This window comes from Quercus lobata, chromosome 4, assembly GCF_001633185.2.
Source record: "Quercus lobata isolate SW786 chromosome 4, ValleyOak3.0 Primary Assembly, whole genome shotgun sequence".
NCBI classification, from domain to species: Eukaryota; Viridiplantae; Streptophyta; class Magnoliopsida; order Fagales; family Fagaceae; genus Quercus; species Quercus lobata.
Window position 1 is genome coordinate 79818651 of NC_044907.1, and position 23842 is coordinate 79842492.

General features: G+C 34.6%; 1 protein-coding gene across 1 annotated transcript; it reads right to left on the reverse strand.

Annotated features, from left to right (window-relative positions):
* Window positions 1–210: 210 nt before the first annotated feature.
* Window positions 211–9823, reverse strand: LOC115986866 (nucleolar complex protein 3 homolog). Its single transcript, XM_031110224.1, has 13 exons — window positions 9549–9823; window positions 8551–8720; window positions 8131–8318; window positions 7415–7623; window positions 7182–7284; window positions 5527–5690; window positions 5306–5444; window positions 4708–4887; window positions 4490–4623; window positions 2718–3047; window positions 1717–1856; window positions 1525–1622; window positions 211–1003 (listed from the first exon to the last, which is right to left on the reverse strand). The coding sequence occupies exons 1-13, from the start codon at window positions 9707–9709 to the stop codon at window positions 503–505; spliced, it is 2517 nt and encodes an 838-aa protein (XP_030966084.1). The 5' UTR covers window positions 9710–9823; the 3' UTR covers window positions 211–502.
* Window positions 9824–23842: the final 14019 nt, after the last annotated feature.

The following is a 23842-nucleotide window of genomic DNA, read 5'->3' on the forward strand; positions in this document are numbered from 1 at the left end:
TTATACCCATAATAATAGCCCCATCAAAGCCCTGATGGTCATGACAACGCCACATTTGTTTAGTGACTTATTTCTCTGCTTTTCTTTTTCTTTTTTGCTTGCAAATAAAAATAAGTAAAAGAAACAAAGGAATTGAGCCGATGAAGTCACCTCAAAAAATAATATTTAAGTTTAAAGAAAAATAATTTAAAAGAGAGATTTTCAAAGCAATTTGTTTCACTTGCAGCTGATATTGAACGAGTAGTGAGAAGTCTGATCTTACAAAAGTAACATTGGAAAAGGTCGGAACGTCAAAAATAACTTCATTGTTCTTTGGATGCTAGGTACACAAAATTAGGATTGCTAATCCACCGGTAGAAATAAGTTTTGCCCCGCTAAATTTATAAAGAAAACTGTAAAGAATTGCATCTAGGGAAAGGAGATGTAGACAATGGGAACCAAAAAAAATAGAAAAATATACATTATAAGAAAATCACAAAATTTTTGGAAGACAATAAAATTACTAGGCAGTCAATACTTTACTTCTCTTGGTCTTTGCCTTCCCTTTTTTCTTTTGCTTCTTATGTTGTTCATATAGCTGTAGGTATAATGTTGTGCGATCTAACTCGCTCCTCAATCGTTCGTTCTCCTTAATGTCACGAAGGAGATTGAAATGTGTTGAAAGTTTCTTTCTAACCTCATCCTCATCGATTGAACTAGCGTCTGGAATAGGCTCAATAGAAGCTGATTTGGAAGACCCACTTCCTTTTTTCCTCTTGTTATTCAATTTCATGCTCTCATTATGTGGCTTGAAGGATTCACGTTCAAGTGACAAGTCCATGAAAGCTTGTTGAGGAGAGACGATAGATAGATGAACTTGGTTTTGAGCAGAGCTCATACTTGAAATGTTTGAAGCCATTGTTGAGACTGTTGGGTGATAGTGCTTAGATAGTAGATTGAGTTCCCAAAGGACTGAAGCAAGAGCACCACTTAAATTGGGGTCTGAGGCATATGGCTGAAATTTCTGCACAACGGACAGAGAAAGAGAAGGAAATTTCAGGTTAGTTATTGAATTCCCAAAGGAATGAAGCAGGAGCACCACTTTAATAAAATGCCACAAGCTCATGGAAGCGAGCTAAATTCCAAACCACAGGTATATATTATAGTCCATCCAAGAGCAACTTTTATGTAGACAAATATACCTTTCTAAATAATATCTTTAAAATATATATATATATATATATATATATATATAGTGCAACTATCAACATGAATGTGTAATAATCCTGTTGTTGTAGGCATTAAAGCACACTGAAAATGTTCCATCTCATTTTACAAGGCCTCTTGATGAACTCAATGTTTTTTTATAAGTCTCTTGATGAACTAAATGTGTCTCACAGTTAGTAGAGCATGTGAAAAATTTTTAATTAAAAAAATGAGTGAATTCTCATGCATTACAAACAATCAAGGTGGAGCAGAGGTTAGAAATAAAAAACACAACAATGTGCATATTTTCTCATTGCACAAGAATTGCCAAGAACTTACCGCAATGATACCTGAAACAGAACCACCTCCAGCATCATTTTCTAACAGATTCCGGCATTTGATATTCTTCTGAAGAAGATGCTTTAATGTAACCAGGGCTGCAAAGTCCCAAAGAAGAACCAGATGAATAAAAGAGAAGCATACCAACAGGTTTTTGATAACTAATAAGGTAACTGCACATAAATAATATACCAGCCATGGACTCAGCAGATCCAAAGCATAACGAAAACGTGGCCAAGCGTTTTACAAAACCAGCAGCCTTTTGCATGTCATGCTGTCTATCCTCACACAACATCAGCTTCAGAGCTTCAGCTAACACTTCACCCCGGTCTCTGATCCACAAACCCAAAAAAAACAAAATATAAAAATAAATACATTGCATCTCCCTTGCGTGCAGCCACTATTTGGAGAGAGAGAGAGAGGGAGATGTTAGATACAACTGAAGGAATGAAAAAGAGAAATAACACACTTAAAACCCAACCCAAAAGAAGATGGAAGGAAACAAATCAGACCAACCCCAAAAGAGAAACAGAAAATGTTATGCTGCACATCTGGGAATAAATTTACAGTAAAGGTTTCAATAGTTGCCTGACTTGAACTGGACAGAGCAAAGCACTTGTGTCCACAAGTATTCAATATGCACATCTAGGAAAGAGAAGGGAGGAGGGGCGAATTCGTGTGTGAGTGAGAAAGAGAGGGCTGGATCCATGTATGGTAAAAAGGATGACTTAACTGACTCCATTTGGAGAAAACAAGAGAGAGAGAGAGAACATGCACATTAATAAAGGATATGCAGGTCAGGAAATATCAATACACATGTACAAATTAAACTTACAACAGATAAAGACAAAGTATCCATTGTTCAATAGTATGGTGCACATGAATGCATAAATGTCGTAGTTGCGAATTATTCTTTCATGTCAGATAAATCAGTTTAAACAGAAACTCTCATTTAGATCAAAGGTCGTTTTTTTATCTAAGAAAATAGGGCTGCGGACTCTCCCCAAGAGACTATAATAAGCTAAAGCAGGTGGACAAGGCTGTTTCAGAAAGCTCTTGCAGATAAGCATACAAGTTATAATATAATATAAAATAAAATAGAATAAAATAAAAGACAACATTTCCTGATAGGTAGCAGTAGAGAATATATGTTTCCAAAGCAAGGTTTTCGAATCAGCACAATCGCTACTAACCTTCCAGGGCTGTACTCAAGCATAATATTGTAAAGCTGAACAAAGAATTCATGTAAATCAACATTCAAGGCATCAAGATTGCTCCTCATCACTCTAAAAGCAATAATGCAGCACTGGAGGCGCTCAGATACAGTCAAATATTTCGAATTTTTCTGTGAACAATTGCCAGAATTGCCACTGCCAGAAGCAAGCTTTCTAAGATAAATCATAAGATCGCCCATAAAATCTAAGTCAATTAGATGCGAGAATTTTCCTAATCCTTTCAGACATGGAGAGAGCAGTGGGTGGGACCCAGATGCACCAGAATCTGAATTAGCAATCTCTTCCTGGCTGAGAAATAAAATAAGGAAAATATTTAGTAAGTCTAACTCCAATTTAACTTTTTGATACAAATTATCAACAAAAAAAAAGTATATCTGAACAAAAACCTCTTAAGAAAAAAAAAAAAAAAAAAAAAAAACAAACAAACAAATATTATGACCTGGTGCTAATCTGAGTATATATGAGAACTCAATTCAATGCATAAACAGTTTTCATGGAATTAAGCATTCGTCCAGACTCCAGACATTATTTTCCAATCACCTATCTCTGAACAGTTTCAATCTATAGAACCAAGTCCAAAATTTTAAAACCTACTTGCACTCACACAGATCATATTGAAAATGGATTCAATATGTAGCAACTATAATGTCTTAGATGTGAACATAATTAATTATAGATAAAATAAACAGGAAGATGGTATCAACATAAAATTGCCTATAGGTAAAACAGTTAGAAAGATGGCAACTAAGAAGATACTAATACCAGATTACAAGAAAAATTTTACTATATCAGAGAGCAGTAATACAAAAAGTTCAGGATAAGGTACATATTATTTGCATGCTCGTATCTATAAATACATAGCATTTCAGATTTTAATTGTTTGAAAATAGAGCAGGCAAGAGAAAATCAAAACTGCTTGCTTGTTGTCCAACCTAGAGGCAACTTAAGAACAATTACCCTGTCTCTAAAGAAGAGTCAAAGCAACAAAAGATAAAACCTACTAAAATCAAGCCAGTGAAAAGTCAACTTTCATAGGATTTTCTACACTACAGATTTTCATACGAACCATTATAACAATCATATCAAGCAAAATATCATTATTCAAACAAAAAAAGGACCACAACCAATTTCATGCCCATTTTCACAACCATCCAATGTGACTAATTGTGAGTGGTCGGAAAAACATGGCAAGTCCATGTTAAAGTGACAAGCAACCAGTTACAGTCTGCCACATAGGATGGTCGTGAAAATGAGTGTGAAATTGGTTGTGGTCCTAGAATAACTCTTATTCAGCATCTGATTCTGCAAGGTCAAACAAAAGCCCAAGACTAAATTATACCCAAAGGTGACAAAAGCGGCAGTAGAAGTGAGCATCAATTTCTAGAATCATCTTCAAACACCTAAAATTGTGATAGAAGTTCACTTACATGCATAAAATGTGTACAACAGCCAATGCAAATAAACTATTTCCGAGATATAAACATGCAACAAATAAGAACTAAGGCAATTGGATAGATGGTTAGTTGCCTAGACTCCGAAGCATAAGGCAGAGCTAAATTCTCATCTAATGACTGATCTGCCATATGCAAAACATGAGCCAAATTGAAAGTGGATCTGCCCTCTCTGGCCCCAATTATGCAAGTTAACCAATTAGCCTTTTACGGACAGGACAGATTGGACTACTAAATTCATATTATGTCTCTCTTTCTTGTAAAAACATGTGAACACACCTCGCTGTTGATTGCATGGTATGCTTCAAAATACGGAAATATGTCTCAAATACAGCAGAAAGCGTCTGTGTTTGCATCACCCTCCGCTCTGTAACATCAGGGGTAAAAGAAGCAGCCTTATAATCGGCAGCAACCTGTAAAAAAGCATCATGATGAACAAATCAAATAAGAAACATAAAAAACCAAGTAGACAATTATTCTCATGGATAAAGGAATACCTCCTCTCTCATCTTTGTCATCAACTCTTTCCTACTTTTCTTTTTATCACTGCCTGGCATTTGGCTTGGCTCCTCAAGATTCTTTCTTTTCTTATTTTTCTTGTTTTTGACTCTATTGTCCTCCTTTGCTGCTTTTTCTTGCCTCCGGAGATCCTCATCAAATGACAGAGACAAGAAAACCTGAAAAAGAGTGAAAACAATAAAAGAGATATAAAAAAGACAGGCAAAAAATCAGTGGGGATGAACTTATAGAATATAAATTGCAAAGATCAGTCAAAATGACAAGTCTCAATAAGGCTAGACATCAAAATAGTCTTTAAGCACCTCTGTGACCCAAGATATCTTCTTTCACATTAGCTACTCATGGAGTCCAAATTTAGGTGACAACCAAAGATAAGGTATAAACAATCATATCATAAATCTAGTTTTTGTACAGCAACTGACAGTATAAGTAGGATGCTGCTATACTTTCTACAAAGTCACTACCATCCAAATTTTGAATCAAACCAGATTTTGTTTCTCCTAGTAATTCGCATCCAGGGTTGACTACAGCAAAAGAATCAATTAAAAATATAATAAAAATAAAATGAACTTGCACCTCAATGGAATCAGGGTGCAACTGGCAATTATGAGCTTTCACATGATCTGCAATCATTCGAACAGTCAGCACAGTAGCTTCACCACCATGTTTTCCCTCATTGGTAAAAAGTGACTTAGCTGTAGCACAGCAGAGTTTCCTGTCCAGTAGTAGACATTTTCAAAATGAGAATTTGAGAAAAAACTAAATTCTCTATAAAAGGCAAATAAATATATGAAAACCTTATCACATCATCTGAGGAACCTATATTTCTGACAATAACACCTAGCAAGCTCTCCTGGAAGTTAAAGTGTGGAACTGCATCAAGCAAAGTACAGATACAGCGAACAGCAACATGCTGAAATGAAGGCTTCTTTTCTAACATTATCAACCACTGCAGGTATGCCTGTAAACATGAATTAGAAGAATAAACCCATTAAAACTTATCACAATGAACGTTCAAGCCCTTCAGTTTTCAGACAATCCAAACAGGTAAGAAATATAAACATTCTGCAACATTGCCAATATATTCTAATTAAAATACCTTGCTGATGGATCATGAAAGCAGCCAAATATGTCGAGCATGTAACAGTATTAAATTCCAATCTGTTATCAACTATTAAAAGAAATCAATCCACATTATGACATGGATTTAACTAGAAGTGCAGCTAAACCAAAAACCCTAGCTATCTAAACTCAATGGATTGCTCTCCTTTTATTCCTAAAACAGTTACCTAATGTGAGTCTCCATAACACAGAATTGATCAAACTTTACCACTATAAACGGATTGTATCATTGAATAAACCCACTGGTTTGTATCTTGAATAAACCCACCAAGCATAACAAGTGACTCTGTGTGTAATTGGTATTGAATTTTGTTATTGCTGTTCTATACAAATGATCAGAATCTAATTTATTTATATTTTAAAAAAAGACAAGAAAAAAAAGTGAAGTCTTAAAGTTTTAGATAAAGTTTTACATTTAAAAAAAAATAACAAATTACAAGGAAAAAAAACAGTATAGCACTCGTCTATACATATAAAAATCTCAAGAACAAAAGTAAAATTAGTAAGAGAAAGCTAGGTGGACTTTAATTCTTTTTCTTTTTTGGCCCTTCTATACATTTCCGTCTACCCTTTTTCATTTTATGATAATCTTATTGTCTTCTACTTATCAGATACACAAACAAAAAAAACCTTTTTTTTGTAAGTAAAACAAATTCACACCCACACACACCTTCTTTTAATAAGTAATTAAAATTTTTTTGAACTATAAGAACCAAAATTGTTTTACTGAAAAATCAGTTAAAAAAAAACCTAGACTCTTATATCTATGGAGTTTAAAGCAATCATCAAGAACTTTATAAATCAGATCAAGTCTACAGGCACTCCATTTCTTCTTTAAGCACACACTATATTTTAATTAATGAAATCTGGTAAAAAAAAAAAAAAATTAATAATAAAGCTGCATGCTCTTGAAACTTTAATAACATCAATAGGTATAACAAAAGATTGTAATTTGTTTCATTAAAATTTTATACATTACAGCTCATGAAAAAAATTAAAAATATATGAGGCAGACAATTTATGAAAAACCAATTTATTGTTGTAACTTGTATATTATATCAGGGTAATATCTTTTATCAAAATGTTAAATATTTGAGGTCATGGAACAAGTTAAAATCAGATGAGGCAGAGAATTAATGACAAAACAATGTATTGGTATCAATTTTAGAATTAAGAAATGCCACAAAACCAGGAAAAAGAAAACCTTCCCATAAAAGCGAGCAACAAGATACATGATAAAATTCTAAAGAAAGAAACATATATAATAGCAAGCTTCCAAAATCCAATTTGGCATTAAGATTTGAAAATAGTCAAAAGGAAGTGCACCAACCTTGTATGCAGATAGAAGAGTTGATTCATAGAACCGCATCTTCTTAACATCCTTAGAAACCTTCATTTCCAGCTCCTTTTCAGTAGGAAGCCTGATCCGATAGCTGTGATGCTCAAAAGAAAAAAAAAAAAAAAAGACAAGTAAGAAACTAAAGCTTTAACGTGAGGGGGGGGGGGGGGGGGGAGTAAATAAGATATACAATGTGCATTATAGACTAAAAGCATGGGTCCTACCCCGGGATGATGTCTTTAAAAACAGCCAACATGGATAGTACTCCAAGTTTGGCAATAGCATGATCATTATCTTTAGAAATTTGTAACATCTCCTTTAATGATTTAATATTCGGCTCTGGATTTGCAAGGAGTGCCATTCCCAGCTCTGCAAGTTTTTGCTTCTTACTTTCAAATGCTTCTTCAGCTGTGAGATCTTCTTTCACCTCAGCCTATGCAAGGAAACACAGATTGCTTTAAGGGATATGCAGAGCACAAATTCAAGAGAATTAGTCTGCATGCAGAGGAGCATATACACATCCTAAGATAGAAAGAATTATTGCTGATGTTTTCTTAAAGGGGAAGAACAATTGAAACAATTCTACAACTTTCACTCTTTAACAAAAATGTAGATTTAAGTATTGTCCAATAAACTGCAACTCTCTTATATATTAAGGATGCTAATGCATTCGGACAATGGAAGACTATGAAATGCAGTGAGAAAAAACATAGGTAACAAGTGACAACCATAGCTACAAAGTCAGTGCACGTGGTTTTCCTTGGCAATTGTCACAAATGTACTCATCACGCAGTTGCAAAACTTCAAAAAATAATTTCTTTCCTTTTTTGAAATAAATTTAAATCTCAGGTTATTCAATTTCCAATTGCTTCAGATATAGGGAGGAAAAAAAAGTTAAATTTTTTAATAACATCAGAAAGTGACTACAGTTAGACAATACCAGCACCGCTGCTTGAGGGGTCTGTTGCACTTCTTCTACTTTCTCCAACTCCTTCCCTAGTTTCTTTGCCTCTTTCCTCTGCTTTTTAAGCTTTGCCCTCCTTTCCGGTTTTGTCAGCCTCACTATGCCTTTATCTGTGCTACCAGCTTCCTCGTCACCAAGTTCAGATAATGTAGATGTCTTCGTAACTGCATCACATAACAACAACACATACCATTCAAACACATTATACAACTAAAGATCTTTCTTACAAACCGATAAGACACCACAATACAAATACACAAAGTAGGTCTCAAATCCACAAACTTCATCCTCCACCCCATTAATATAGAGGGAGAATATAGTTTTTGGAACTTCGCTCATTGGCACATGCACACACACACACACATGTAAAAAAGGCCAACAATAATCACAACATACGTGTTCGATAGTAGAGTTTTCCATCTAAGGTCTTAACAGGAAGGGCATCCACAGGATCAATCTGAACTCCGCTCTCCTCTTTTTCTTTCTGCAATGCCTTCTTCTTTAAGCGCTTCTCATACAAAGCCTCCAAAGCATCTTCTTTCGCATCAGCTACACGAGTAACATGCCTTCGCACATACAATAAAATTCATAAAAATCCACTACTCACATAACACAATCTTCACCCAAAATAATAATAATAACCCATCACACCCAGAGTTCTTGAGCATATAAGTATGTAGATATCATTATAATAATCCTCGCCCAAAAAAAGCTCAAATTTGAAATTCTAGTTTACAAACTCACACAACACGAAGCTTAATTTTTTGTTTTTGCCAACAGCCTTGTAGCTCAACTGGCAACTCCTAGCGTCTCAAATGGAAATGTGTAGGATTCAAATCCCGTCCAACTATTGAATTATATAAAAAAATTATTTTTTACTCTCTAATAGCTACATTTTATTTTACGTAATCACATAGCAAAACTAAGCAACACATTAGACTTTCTATCAAAATACACAAATTGTCAATAATTTTTTTCTGAATTAACTACAAAAACTGAAAATTCAAAAATTCTCAAATATTGTTTACTCTCTCCAATAGCTATATATTTTCCATGCAATCACATCACTATAACTAATTTTACAAACTAAAAGCAAAAAAAAAAAAAAAAAAAAAAAAAAAAAAAAAATCAAAATTTACCATTTCTATCATAATAACATATAAAAATACGCATTTTCTCAATAAATTTCGTCTCTATCATCTACATGTGAAACTCTGAACATATCATTTTCCAGAATTTTACTTGAAAATACAGAGTGAAACGAAAGCGTTATCATCAATTTGTATTTGAAAAACCAGAGCGAGTGAAACGCAAAATACATTCTAGGTTATTATCAAAGCAAAACGACATCGTTTAGAGAGAGAGAGAGAGAGAGAGAATGTGTGTGTACGGACTTGGTGATAGATTGGGTGTCGAGGCGGGAAAATCCGAGAGCGTATTGGCGATTGTGTTGGACGAACTGTAAGTCCTCGTCGGAGACTTCGACTTCGTCGTCAGGTATCTCCGGCGGAAGCTCCGGCGGCAGAATAATCTTCTCGCTCTTCTTCCTCCCCATCGCTGTTTCACTGGTCACTGCTGCGTTGCTGTGGTTTTGGGGTTTTTGATTAGGGTTTTAGTTTAAGAGAGACACAGAGGAGAGAAGCGATTTTTTCCTTTTCTTTTTGTGGGATTCGGTTTTTTGTTAGAAACCTTTGTTTTGGGCTCAGTTGTAGACGTTATCGGCCCAACCCAACGGGCCCAAAGCTTCCTTTTTCCTTTTCATAAGCCTGCTGGTAGTGTTGTTGCCGTTTCAGTTCTCTTCCGTTTTTACTTGAGGTTTGACTCTTAAGGCTGCGTTTGGGATTTGAGAAACAATTAGCTTATTTTACCTCTTAAAATGGGTCTCATTGTATTGTTAAGTGAATCTCATTGCTCTAAAAGTTAACTTTTAGCCATTTTTTTTTTTTTTTTTAACATACTTTAAAAAAAAAATTCAATTTCAACGAAAAGTTTTTAGCAGGGAATTTTGATTTTATATATCTAGATAATTAAGGAGTTTATGTTTATGTGTGGGTTTGGATAGCAATTAATCCGGCGTCTGCGTTTTCAAAGCGCGTTTATTTTTTTTATTTTTTTCCCAGCATTTGTTGACTTTGAGAGACAACATTTATTGTTTATGAACAGTGTATATACTGTTTATGAACTGTGCATACACTGTTCACGCATTAAAAAATATTAAAATGGATCCCACGGTACTATTCATACATTTAAAAATTATTTTACTACAGTGTTTTCAGTTTCAGTTTTCAGTTTCAGTAAAAATAAACTCAATCTAAACAGATCCTATACGTGTAAAAGGGAGGTCCCTAATGCCTTTTATGATGACAAGACAATTCGGTGAGAAATAGTTTTTTTTTTTTAATAATTTTCTTTACGTGTGTGTATATATATATATATATATATATTTATATTTATATATTGTACCTAAGTAATGTAAATTCTTTTATTTTGTCCATGAGCAGTAAAGTTGGCATCAACATTGATGGTTTCAAAAATTTAGTAATTTGACACCTTAGTAAATCACTTTATCTATTTTACTACTTTATTTTACAAAACACTTAATATTAGTGGTTTTATTTTAGTATTTAACATAGTAAAATAATATAAAAAATAAAATAAAATAATATATCTACTACAATAAACAACAATCACCATTACTAACATAATAAAATAATATATCTTTTAATAAAATATTGTTTTATCTCCACTAATGCAATCCACTTTTGTTATATTTAGTTGATAAATTTAGAATTTTAACAATTTGCCTCCACCAATACTAATGCTTTTAATCTATATTATGTAGTTTTGGTCATTTTATTGGCACTTGGAAATAAATTTCTAATATTTATTTCATACAAAAAAAAAAATCTAATTGTTTGGATATTAACTTCACTAGTAGATTTAGTTAGTGGATCAATAGAAATATAAAAACTGTAAATATATCTTTATAAATATAATTTTATTAAATAATTAAATAAAATATTTTTTTTAATAATTAAATATTCAAGGCCTCAATTTTAGTTCCACCTTAGGTCTCAAAATCTATTGAGCCGGCCCTGGACATCAGACATTTTTAAGTAGCCTTAAAATAACTAAGAGGTTGATTTGGCAATTGGTGTCTTGACTTACAAAATCACTTTGAAGACGAAGGTTTGAAGAGCAATTGCAACAAAATGTCAAAAACTAAGAGCTTAGATACAAGGCGAATTATATGTATTGGAGGTCTTGTAAGTTTCATTGTATCGCAACTTTTCCATGGTGGATTTGATGAGCTAGGCAAGACACCAGAGTGTTTCTCGGTTGTTTTATCACTTTGTGAACAATTCCTCGTCTTTTGTGTGTGATTTTTCCTATTATGATTGCTTTTATTGTTTTGTCCATATAACAAATGAAATCAACTAATTAACTACTTGAATTGAATTTGTTTAATTGATAAAAGAAAAAATGGTAGTAAATTGTTGAACATAACTTTCATACTTTGATCAGTCATGATTAGTTGCTTTGGTGATGTTATGACCACCTCGGACTTGACTAGCTCCACTTCTTTTTTCTTTTTTTTGGATAATCTGCGATGTTAATTAAAGGAAAAGAATACAAACGAGACAACTACCTACAGGCAGGGACAAGAGCTTCCGGTAGATTGTCTTTATTGAAACAAAGAGGTTCTTTGGCTCTAGGAGACAGCTTTGCAGCTGCATGGGCAGCCACATTACTATTTTTCTTAACCCAACGAAACAAACATCCTAAGAAGCTAGTCTTAAAGTTTAAAATACTGCTAATAATATTAACAATGGACCAGTCAGGAATTGCATTTTCTAAAGCCAGAGGATCAATACAGTTTTTTGCATCTCCTTTATGATGATGTGGTTCCAATTCTCCTGATGTGCAAGCTGGACAGCCCAGAGAATGGCAGAGGCTTTGGCTACTAGTGGGGGACAACATATATGGAGTTTAGTCCAAACTTTAATAACACCCACTACTATTTCTGGCAACAACAACTACAGCAGATGATGATTCAGAGAGTGCTGCATCAACGTTCAGCTTGATCCAGCCAAGAGGAGGAGCTTCCCAGGTGGCAGTAGGAGGAGTTGGGGTGTGGGAGACATTTTCCTTTGCACACACAGCTGAAAACTCTTATAGCTTATACCGTACTCGCCTGATGGACTCTTCTATATTTATTTCTACACTTTGGTTTAGAACTTGATTTCTTAGGTACCAAATCTCATTAATTACAAAGGTCATATTTAGGGGAATAAGCCATTCACCATTTGTTGGGCATGAAGCTTTTGGAGGGTTAGGAATGATTTTGATGATATCTTCACAGTTGTATAAATGATGATCTTCTGATCTGAAGCCCCAACAACCTGAGTACCATATTGCTCCGGCTATTGGGCATTTGAAGAACATGTGCGGTTGCACAAAACACATTTAGGGTCAATTGAACCAATTCTTTGGATCAAATATTCCTTTGTAGGAAGTGCATTAGAGCCGATTCTCCATAGCAACATCTTAACCCTCTCCAGAGCTCTTAGGTTCCACAGCTTGGTCCAAGGAATATCAGTATTGTTGTGAATTTGTGCAGTGAAGACACGATAAGCAGACCTTACAGAGAATCTTCCTTTGGGATCAAGAACCCAAATGAGTTTATCTGGTCTGACTCTTGCTGGTAAATGAATAGATAGGATTGCTTGGGCAGACTCTGCTTCAAATATTTCATGGACAAGCTCGGACTTCCATTCATGTGAGTTCTGATTGATAGGCTGGGAAACCATTAACAAAGTTGGGAAGGGCTGCATAGCTTTCGGTTTTGGGATGAAGCCTTGTAACCACGGTACCCATGGGTCTTGCCAGATGCTGACTGATGCTCCGTCTCTGATTAGATAGCAAGCACCCTTGACTATAATTTCTTTAGCATTTTCAATGGCCCTCCAAATTGGTGAAGCTTTCCTGGGGGGGGGGGGGGGGGGGGGGTCCTTGTGGAGCCAGTCATGCCTCACTTTGTACTTCGTTCTCAGAATTTCCATGCATAAGCTATCGCACTTGGATGCGCTTGGATGCAATCATCCAAGCCAATTTTGCTATAAGAGCCTTGTTGGTACTCTTGGTAGTTTTGAATCCGAGCCCACCCTTCCCTTTCGGAATGCATAAATCCTCCCAAGCTTTCCAAGTCAAGAATTTTCCATTCGGATTTTTAGGCTTCCACCAGAATCTTCTAGTCGTTGCATCAATGTTGTCGAAGATTCTACTGTAGGGAGCTATGGTGAAATGTCAAAACTATCTTAACAAAAGAAAGAAAAAAAATGATTTTAATTCAAGGAAAAACCAAACCTCCCAAAAGACTAACATATGTGATAAATTTCTGATTGATATTATTTTGCAAAACGTTAAGTTGTTTATAGACTTACAAACTCCAAACTGAAAAAAAAAATTAAATAAATAACAAAAAAAAAAAATAAAATAAAATAAAATAAAAAACCAATCAACCTAAGCAACAAAAGAACCAGGTATATTTAGTGTAATCATCAATAAACACCACATAGTAAGAGTAACCAAACAAACATGAAATGGGAGCAGGACCCTAAACATCAGAATGCACAATTTGAAGCTAGAATTTGATTGAATATCATGTTTATTCAAAGGAAATCTGTGCATCTTTGCACTAATACAAGATGTATAAGAAGAGCAACACTCATCAATCTTATTGAAAGTAAAAGCATGATTTACAGATTGGATGGCAGAATGAAGAAGTTTTGCACTTGGATGTCCAAGCCTCTTGTGCCAAAGTGAAATTTGAGCAAAATTAGCTGAAGATAAAGCAAGAGCAAGTGAAGTTGGATGAACTTGGGAAGTAGTGTAAGTAGTGGAAGTGGATGAGTTTGAGGACAAAGATGATAATGCAGGAATAGGATAGACACCATCTTTACTCAATCCTTCATAAAGGATCTTCCCTGAAATTAAATCCTAGATAGAGAATCTATAAGCATCAAAATAGCAGAATGCATTGTTTTGTAAACAAAACTTATGGACAGACAAAAGATTTGAAGAAAGATTAGGAACCCTAAGTATACCATCAAGCTTAAAGGTATGAGATGAAGTACATAATTCACCATTGCCAACATGAGTAACAGGCAACTCTTGGCCATTCCCAACAGTCACAATCTCAGTACTTGAAGTAGGTTGTTGTTGCAAGGAAAGATGAGTAAGATCAGGTGTCACATGATCAAAACAGCCTGTATCTGTAAGCCAATCATTAGCTCCATGAACCTAAGAAGAATTGGCTGCCATTGCAACAAGCTTTGATGAAGCATGCTTGCCTTGAAAAGCAAAATCCATCCTGTGATAACAATCAAGAGCCCCATGTCCATTCTTTCCACAGATTTGACATTATGGTCTTTGAGTCTATCCCTGAAATCCTTGCTGAAAACCTGGAGACCTTGCTTGGCCAAATTGAGATTGATTGAACTGAGGAAGATTGGTATTGAAAGTACCATTTGAGGAACCACCATTGAAATTTCCTCTACCTCCACCTCCACCTCCATGGCCTCTTTGATTATTGTGCCTTCCTCTAGGAAACCCTTGAGATTGATAATTTGCAGCCATTGCCATGGATGTTGTATCAACTATACTAGACCTCTTCTTGATAGCCCCTCTTCAGCATTGAGAAGAGTATTAAGTTCTTCAACTGAAATAACATCACTACGAGTTCTTATAGTAGAACTAAACGAGTCATACTCTAATGGTAGACCATCAAGAGCAACATAAAGCAAATCTTCATCATCAAGAACATTTGATACAGTAGCAAGTTTGTCTCGGATTTGCTTGATTTTCTGGAAATACACATCAATGGAATCTGATCCTTTCTTGACTACATTCAACTCGTTTCTAAGGCTCATCACACTAGACCTAGCAATTAAAGCAAATCGTTTTTCCAGAACTTTCCAAACTCCTCTACTAGATCTCTACCCTACAATGAGAGCAACAACAGAAGGAGAAAGTGTTGAGTTGAGAAATGTGAACAAGGCCTGTTCACGATTCTTCCAAGTGAGAAAAGCAGGATTGATTTCTGTTGTAAAATTGCCTGAGGAATCCTTCAAGAACTAATCTGGTGCTATAGTAGTCTCATCAATAGCATCAATCATAGAGTAAGTCTCCAAAATTACTTTGATCTGATGCTTCCAGACAATGTAATTTGAGAAATCTAGCTTGACAGTCATCATGGATGATATATTTGAAAGTAGTAACAGTGAAGGATTGATGTGAGTAATGGAATTAGCCATTGTAGGTACTGTGGTTGAAGTGGAAGATGAGGTTGAAGATGAATTTGGAGTTACAGACGCCATGGAAGCAAAGCTTTGATACCATGAACAAAGAAGCAAGGAAAAAAAAAACTGAGAGAAATTAATTGAGAGGAAAAATAGAAAAGGAATTTTATTATTTCTGGAATATGACTAATTCAGTTACATCATTGAGTTCTGCTATGCTTATATACATAATCTCAGAGAGAGAGAGAAAGCGTAAATCACGGAGGTAGTTACAACTAATTAATCACCATTAACACGTGTGAAATAACTACATTTAGGAGCTAAATATTTGACTAACTCAAACACTGCGTTTTGGACTTGAATCATAAACAGACTAAAGATAAAACGATAGTGTTTTGGTTTTAATGATACAGTACGTGCGTATAGCTTCTCAACACGACACCGTTTTCATCTTTCCTTTTGCAAGTTTGAGAGATGTTTCAGCAGCTGAAGGTTCTTCATCACCAGAGATGGCTTCCTCTACTCTGCTCTTCACAAATTGGTGAAGCTTTCTTTGGGGTGCCTCACTTTGTACTTCGTTCTCAGAATTTCCATGCATAAGCTATCGCACTTTGATGCAATCATCCAAGCCAATTTTTGCTAGAAAAGCCTTGTTGGTGCTCTTGTAGTTTTGAATTCGAGCCCACCCTTCCCTTTCGGAATGCATAAATCCTCCCAAGCTTCCCAAGCCAAGAATTTTCCATTTGGATTTTTAGGCTTCCACCAGAATCTTCTAGTCATTGCATCAATGTTGTTGCAGATTCTACTGTAGGGAGCTATGGTGAAATTTCATAACTATCTTAGCAAGAGAAACAAAAAAATGATTTTAATTCAAGGAAAAACCAAACCTCCCAAAAGACTAACATATGTGATAAATTTTTGATTGATATTATTTTGCAAAGCGTTAAGTTGTTTATAGACTTACAAACTCCAAACTGAAAGAAACAAACAAACAAACAATCAAAAAAAAAAAAAAAAACCAATCAACCTAAGCAACAAATAAAGATAAGCACCATGTATGCTTACAACTCTTACTCAAAAACTGAAGCTTCAACAGCAACTTCCAACAGCAATTGTGTGAACATAACAGGTGGTGTTTGGACAACAGCTTTAGTGATGGTGTACGGGAAAGGACTTCCAACATGCTTTTGGGTTAGGAGTCCGACAAAGCAAGAGTGATGAGGTGCTGTTGCATTGCGGTAATTGAAGGGAAAAGACAAAAGGAACTGAGCGGGTTTCTGGGAAATTGGGTTTAAAAAAGAGAGAAGCTTTAAGTAAGAAGTGGAAAAAAGAATTTGGGATCGATTAGAAACAATATCTGTTTGGTTCCCAAATGGTTTGGCTTAATTTGTTTTACCAATTAGGAACCTCGATCGGTCTTTTATTTTTTTTTGTTTTAAGAATGTGGTAGTATTTGTTTAATACTCGGGGGCACCACTTTTTGTCATCCCGTATACTCCAAGAGTGCTTTGCCATCAGATAAAAAAGGGATAAATGCATCCTTAAAGAGGTCGCGAATCCTGGTATCATAAGTAAGGGGAGGCAGAATCATAAGAAGGTTATAAGAGAGGGAATAAGAAGACTATAGGGAATGTCACCGCCATCAGAATAACATTTGGGAAGATGAAAACTAGAGTGAATCCCCAACACACAAAATATGCCCATGAAAAAGGCCAACATCATTGCTCCCATGGCAAAAACGGTTAGGCTAAAGGCCACAAAGAAAAGAGTGCCACCTGAAAAAGTAAAGTATTGGTGAAACCACATTGGCACGAATAGCTGGATCAAGGCAGAAATAGTAGATAGCACCATGGCTATACTATTTGAAATAATGAATGCTTTGAAAGCAACATTTGTTCTCAGAATTGCAGCGCCAGCGTCAGTGTCTTTTCCATCTACAAAACCTCCAGGCACGGCAATACCTGCTGCAAAGGTCACAGTTGCAATGAGTGCGGCCACTACCAAATGGGCTTCTGCTGCTCTCTCCACCTTAATCATAAACTTTTCTTCGATGATATCATCTTTTTCCATAATCGTTTCCTTGCCTTCGACCTTGACCATTCTCCGAAATACACGCTTTGATAGACACAAGTTCCCAAATGTAAGTTTCCGAAGGGCTAAAAACTGTGCAAAACATGGAGAATAATTAGAGTTTGAGAAATGGAAAAGCTAGGACAACTGCAAAATTTATGAAAAGATGATGTTTGAAAAGGGACACAATGTTCTCGAAAGTTTGAAGTAAAAAAAAAAAAAAATTGCAAAGGAAAAAACAAAACACTGCCTAGATAAAATGAGCGGAAGAGAAAATATTGCATTACCTTTCCAACTCCTATTTCTTCATTAGTTGCGACCACGTCAAAAGCGTCTAAGTTTTGTTTGTTGAAGGCCATCTGATCAAGTCTCGGGTCATTTCCTAGTTGCAATATGAACCTAGAAGAATTAGAATGGTGATGGAGAACTGTGTTTCCATCGGCATCCTTCTCATTCCAAAGGCTTTTGAGAGTCGAGTTTTGTAGGATTAAACGTACTGCACCTCTAGGATAAAATGAGTTTACAGCAAAATGGAGTGCATTCCAGCCTCTCTTATCATCAACTAGTTCATAACAATCTGGACAACTTGATAAAATCTTTTTCATTATTGTTTTATGGCCACTATAAGCTGCAATGTGAAGAGCTGTTCTGCCTTCTGTGTCTTTCATGTATGCCACATGCCTATCAGCCATAAGCAACGGGATTATTGTACGACGAGAATTGAAGGACGCAGCCAAGTGAAGCGGAGTCAAACCTTGTTGGTCTGCTTGTCTAGTTTTTTTTTTTTTGATAAACGTCTGCTTGTCTAGTTAGAACTGGAATAGTTGTGTTTCTCAGAATTGTTTGGGTCATTCCTATGAGAATATTGAAATATGTTATATTGCAATAATTTTATAAATGACACAAAGAAGATAATTGAGCGAGTTTATTGTTATAATGTGGCCTTTACTTTCTTTGTCTGATAAATATTGACAACCTCATCAATTGGTAGTTAGTCTTTACGCAATTCAATTATTTCAAGTTGCAACCGTAAGTTTATATTTTTCACATTAGATGATATGAAAAAGGCAAATGCAATTAAAGAAGGAGGACATCATGTTGTTGTTGTTTTTTTTTTTTTTTTTTTTTTTTTTTTTAAAGTGGACATAAGTGCGGTTTGGATTCACATTTTGCGTGTTCACGTTTTGCGTTTTCCTCTTTTTATTTATTTATTTTTATTTTTTTTATAGCTACAGTTGTTGACTTTACTTCAATGTATCATGCACATTTCAGCAACACAAGTGGGTCTCGTGCACTGTTCACGGGATCCACAAACTTCACTTTTCAACAATTTTTTCATTAAAAATGGGTCCTACGGCATTATTCACACATTTAAAAATTATTTTGTTATAGTGTTTTCAGTTTTCAGCAAAATAAGCTGTATCCAAACGGATCCATAATGCTTCTGCTTTTTTTTTTTTTTTTTTTTTTTTTTTTTCGATCGATAATTCTACTTTCTAGTTATTAAGTAAAGCTTGCGGTGCATATATTATATATATAACCCTTTTTTTAAGATACGGCAACTTATTTTTTGAGAAGAAAGACTAAGAAATACGGCAACTTAATCAATAATTATATGTAACCTAAAATAAATATTTTTATTTTATAATTTAATTTAAATAATAAAATATATATAGTAGAATAAAAGCACACAAATTCTTGTTAGTTACAAAACAAATACACATAGTGTAAATTGAAGTTTTAACCTACATTCGTATCAAAAGAAAAAAAAAAAGGTTTTATCATATATACATTCATATCAAAAGAAAAAATAGATTATAAAAGAATTTAAAATAACTAAAGAAAGTCATCTTACATATCTTGACACTTTTGATAATTAGGTTTTAATTAGAATAATTTTTTAAAAGAATTTTTATAAAAGAAACTTTCCTAATATAGTTTCACTTGAAGTAAACTATGTTAATTACTTTAATAAACTTATCATGGGTCACATGGCCAAATTATGTCAAAAACCTTCTAATATTTGTAGGTATCATATTTTGTCCATCTTCGATTTGCATACAACACCTCGAAAATTTCAAAAAATATCAATTTTTTACCAAGAGACCATGGGATCATCTAGATTGACATAGTACAACTCATTCGGACATTAGAGCACTAAAAGTACCTTTTTAGGTCAAATTGACTCCAAATGCCCCTAGTCAACTCTGGATTAACCAAAAGTCAAAATTGTTCAAAACCATCCCAAAACAAAATTTTCCATGTTTTTACATCAAACTTGAGCTTGTTAGAGATTTTTGTCAGTTTTGACCAAATTTGACTGTGGTTGACTCCTAGGAGCGGGTTGAGTTTCAATGATAGGTGGTTGCTGGCTTTGGTGGGTGGCTAGAGGTGGTGATGATTGTTGGCTGTGTTTCGATGGACAGAGAGAAGTGAATTGTTGTTTAATTATACTATTATTTAATTAGATAGTTTATATTATTTTAATAAGTTGTATGTAAAAATAGAAACTAGAATTTTGGGTGAGTTGTAAAATAAGATGCTATAATAAATAAAGTAGGTTTTGAGAGTACGAGATATGAACTTTTTTGCATCCCCAGATGCTAATGCTATTGGTCTGTATTCTGTAGCAGTAGATTACAAATAAAAAAGTCTATAGGCTGTAGCAATACACTATAAACAGAGCTAGAGCGAGAGAGAGCGAGAGAGGGAGAGTGGAAGAGATATGTACCACCGTACTGGGGATGATCATCGCCGGCTTGGATTGGAGCCGAAGCCCAGAAGAACACAGACTAACGGATTCACGGTAGGTGGCTGGCGACGGAAAGGAGCAGGTGCGCTACAAACACAATAACTAGACAGATTTGTTTTGGGTTTTTTTATTTGATCTATGATTTGGAATGTATTAAAGGAGTAATTTAAGATTTGTTAGTGTTTGGACAGCCAGGAGCCCAGGGTGAATGGGCCATTATAGGGATAGTATTTATTTGCACTAATTTTATTTTATTTTTTTGGTACCAATTTAGTTCTTTGGGTTTTCTGGATTGCTTAAAAAAAATTCAAGAGCTAAATTAATCTTATGATTGTTTTTTTTAGAAGACAATTAATCTCTTGATCTAAATTTTACCTTTTGAGGGGCAAAATTCGAACTTCAGGGGGGCAAGTATGCAAATTTTCTTCTAAAGCTACAAGTATTTTTACCTACTTTAAGGAAAAATTTTAAAAAGCTAGTCTCATTATCAATTTCCTTCTACAATTTTATTATTATTATTTTTATATTAAATTTTGTATGATAGTTTCATTATCAATTCTATAAACACATCTCTTTCAAAATTTTAGTTTAATAAAATTTTTCTTGGACTTTTTCTTTTTGTTTGTACATGGCCTAATATATTTGTTAACGGACTAAAGTTAAGGAAAAATTTTGGCTACAAACTTAGTTATTGCCTAAAACTATAACTCTCACTAAACAAATTATTAACATGTGAAAAAGAAATATAATTAAAGTCATCTAACCACTTAATTACATGTTCTTAAAACATATATCAATTTCATGCCAATTGGATATTATTTAATATTTGATCCATAGTTTTTATTTATTTATTTATGCTTTTAGACTACGTGTCCGTTTGGATTCCACTGAAGCTGCGTTTTCGTTCTTTTTATTTTTTTTTATTTTTTTTTGTTTTCACGCGTTTTGGAGTAATGCGGTTACTGTTCATGTAACTACAAATGTTGACTTTTCCACAGTGAACAGTGCATTCGTGCACTGTTCATGGACCCACAAATTACACTTTTCAGTAACTTTTTCATAAAAATGGGTCCCACAGCACTATTCACACATTTAAAAATTATTTTGCTACAGTGTTTTTAGTTTTCAGTTTTCGGTTTCAGCAAAATAAGTTCTATCCAAACAGACCCTACAAAAACTCAAAATTTAAACATTTGATTGATTACATAGTTATTGATCTTTGATTTTTTTTGAAATTTCGCAAGCATAGAGGATATAAGAAGTAAATGTAATTCAATGGTAGATTTTTCAAAATTCACATCCAATAAAAATATATTTGAGTGTAGTTGTAGCTTTAGTCTACAATCAAGTTTGCTGCTAAACTTTGTGCAAAGTTTAATTATGTTGGGCCTAAAAAATTTTAGGATGGTCACAAATTTTTTTTAGGGCAAAAAAATCATAAATTTATATAATAAATTTTTTTTTTCCAAGTTAATTAAGGTGGTCCTATAACCAGCTTGCCTTCAATGTGGAGCTACCCCTGTGACCACCCTGCCTTCAATATGGAGCTGCCTTGCAATACCAGTCAAGACAAATTTGGTCCATAGAAGAGTTCTTTCAAAAGATATATGCGAGCATTGTTGAAACTCCTCTAAAACAGTCATCCGCGCCCTGTGGGAGTGCTGACTCTCATTGGTTATTTCGTCGTACTAAACAATTCTCAAATTTCTTGGACCTAGTTTATTACATCATTGAGGAAGGGAAAATTCTAGAACTTTTTGCCACAATTGCATGGACTATATGGTATCGTAGGAAACTTATCCGGACCACTCACAAGGATTTCCCATCGTCTCAAGCACTTATCCATGCATCCCAAATGTTGCAAGATTTTTATTCGAGTTCTACCAGCACAATCAGGTTAGGTTTCTTCTCATACTCCCCTAGGGGTTAGATGGCTTCCACCTCAGATTGCTAATCTCAAGATAAACTTTGATTGAGCTTTGTTCAGAGATATAAACAAAGTTTGGCTAGGAGTGGTTGTTCACAATCATCAAGGCCAAGTTTTAGCCTCCATGTCTGAAAATGTCAATCTCCCATCGTCATTAGATGATGTCAAAGCATTGGTAGCTGCCAGAGCTATTTCTTTCGATTTTGAACTGGGGTTTTCTTCTATTATTCTTTAAGGGGATTTTGAAATAGTTATTAAAGCCTTGAAGAGGGAGGAGGATGTCAGGGTCATATTTTCTATGTAATTGGCTAATCCTTTGACAAAACGCACTTTGATACACATCAAGTGGTTGTATTAAAGACATGAAGATTGATCTAAGAAAAAAGTGAAAAAAAAAAAAAAAAAACTGTTTTATTGAAGCTCGACAGAAAGCTGCTATCAAGATTTAATGGGCAACTTGACACAAACTCGATCTATCGAGCTTTACGAATTCAGAATTTCCAGATATGATTTTCGACCCATGTTGATGTATTTGTTTAGGGTTTCTTTTCTCACAACCCTAAACATATATAAGACTTTTTTAAGAGTCATTACACACAGATACAGAGACCAAGAGTTTATTTTCTTTGTGAGAAGCTATTGCATTTGTATGTCATAGGGTTTTATAACCAAGTGCTTCTTGATTTTCATCGTTGATGAAGTGAAGAACTTTGTAGCCAATAACAACCATTCAAGTTGCTGGAGTTAGTCACATACTGAGATCCGTGCAAAGGAATTAGTCATAAATTGGAGATTTGTGCAACAAAGGAAAAAAAGGCTACTACCAGATCAAATCCAATTGGGTATTGGAGCAAAGGTTCAACTGTAAGTTGGTATTTTAAGATAGGCTAAGGTAGTGGTAAGATTTTTTATACTTGTAACCATTTGATTTTTTATTAATGGATTCTTGGGCATGGTGACATTAAAATCACCAGGTGGGGTTTTTGCCCTGTAAAAGGTTTTTCCATTTGTCAACAAATTACCGTGTCAATTTAATTTCTGCTGCATTTAGTTTATTTGGAAAATTGTTGGTGCCTCCATGATTTGCATGCAATTTAACTCAATTAATCAACTTGGGTAATTGAATTAATTAACTGGAGTTAAGCTATCTTAACCCAACAAGTGGTATCAGAGCGAACACACTCTTATTAGGTTTTAATCTTTGTTGTATGATCTATTGACCCCTGCTGTTATGGATTTTGGGCAATCCCTTATTATACCTCCTTTATTTGATGGTACTAACTATGCATATTGGAAAATATGCATGAGAGTCTTTTTGCAGTCTTTAGATGAAAAAGTCTAGCTAGCAGTTGAAGTTGGTTAGACCAAACCTACAGATCCACTAGCATTGTGGGATGATACTAAGATCAAAACTGTAAATTTTAATAGTAGAGCATTGAATGCCTTGTTTAGCACTATGACTAATGAGGAATTCAAGAAGATCTTCCCCACTAAAAATGCAAAGGAAGCATGGACTATTCTTTAGAGTGCCTACGAAGGCATGAAAGCTGTTAAAAGCTCTAAACTCCAAAGGCTCACTACCAGCTTTGAGGAAATAAGGATGAATGATGATGAGTCATTTGATGAATTCTATGTCAA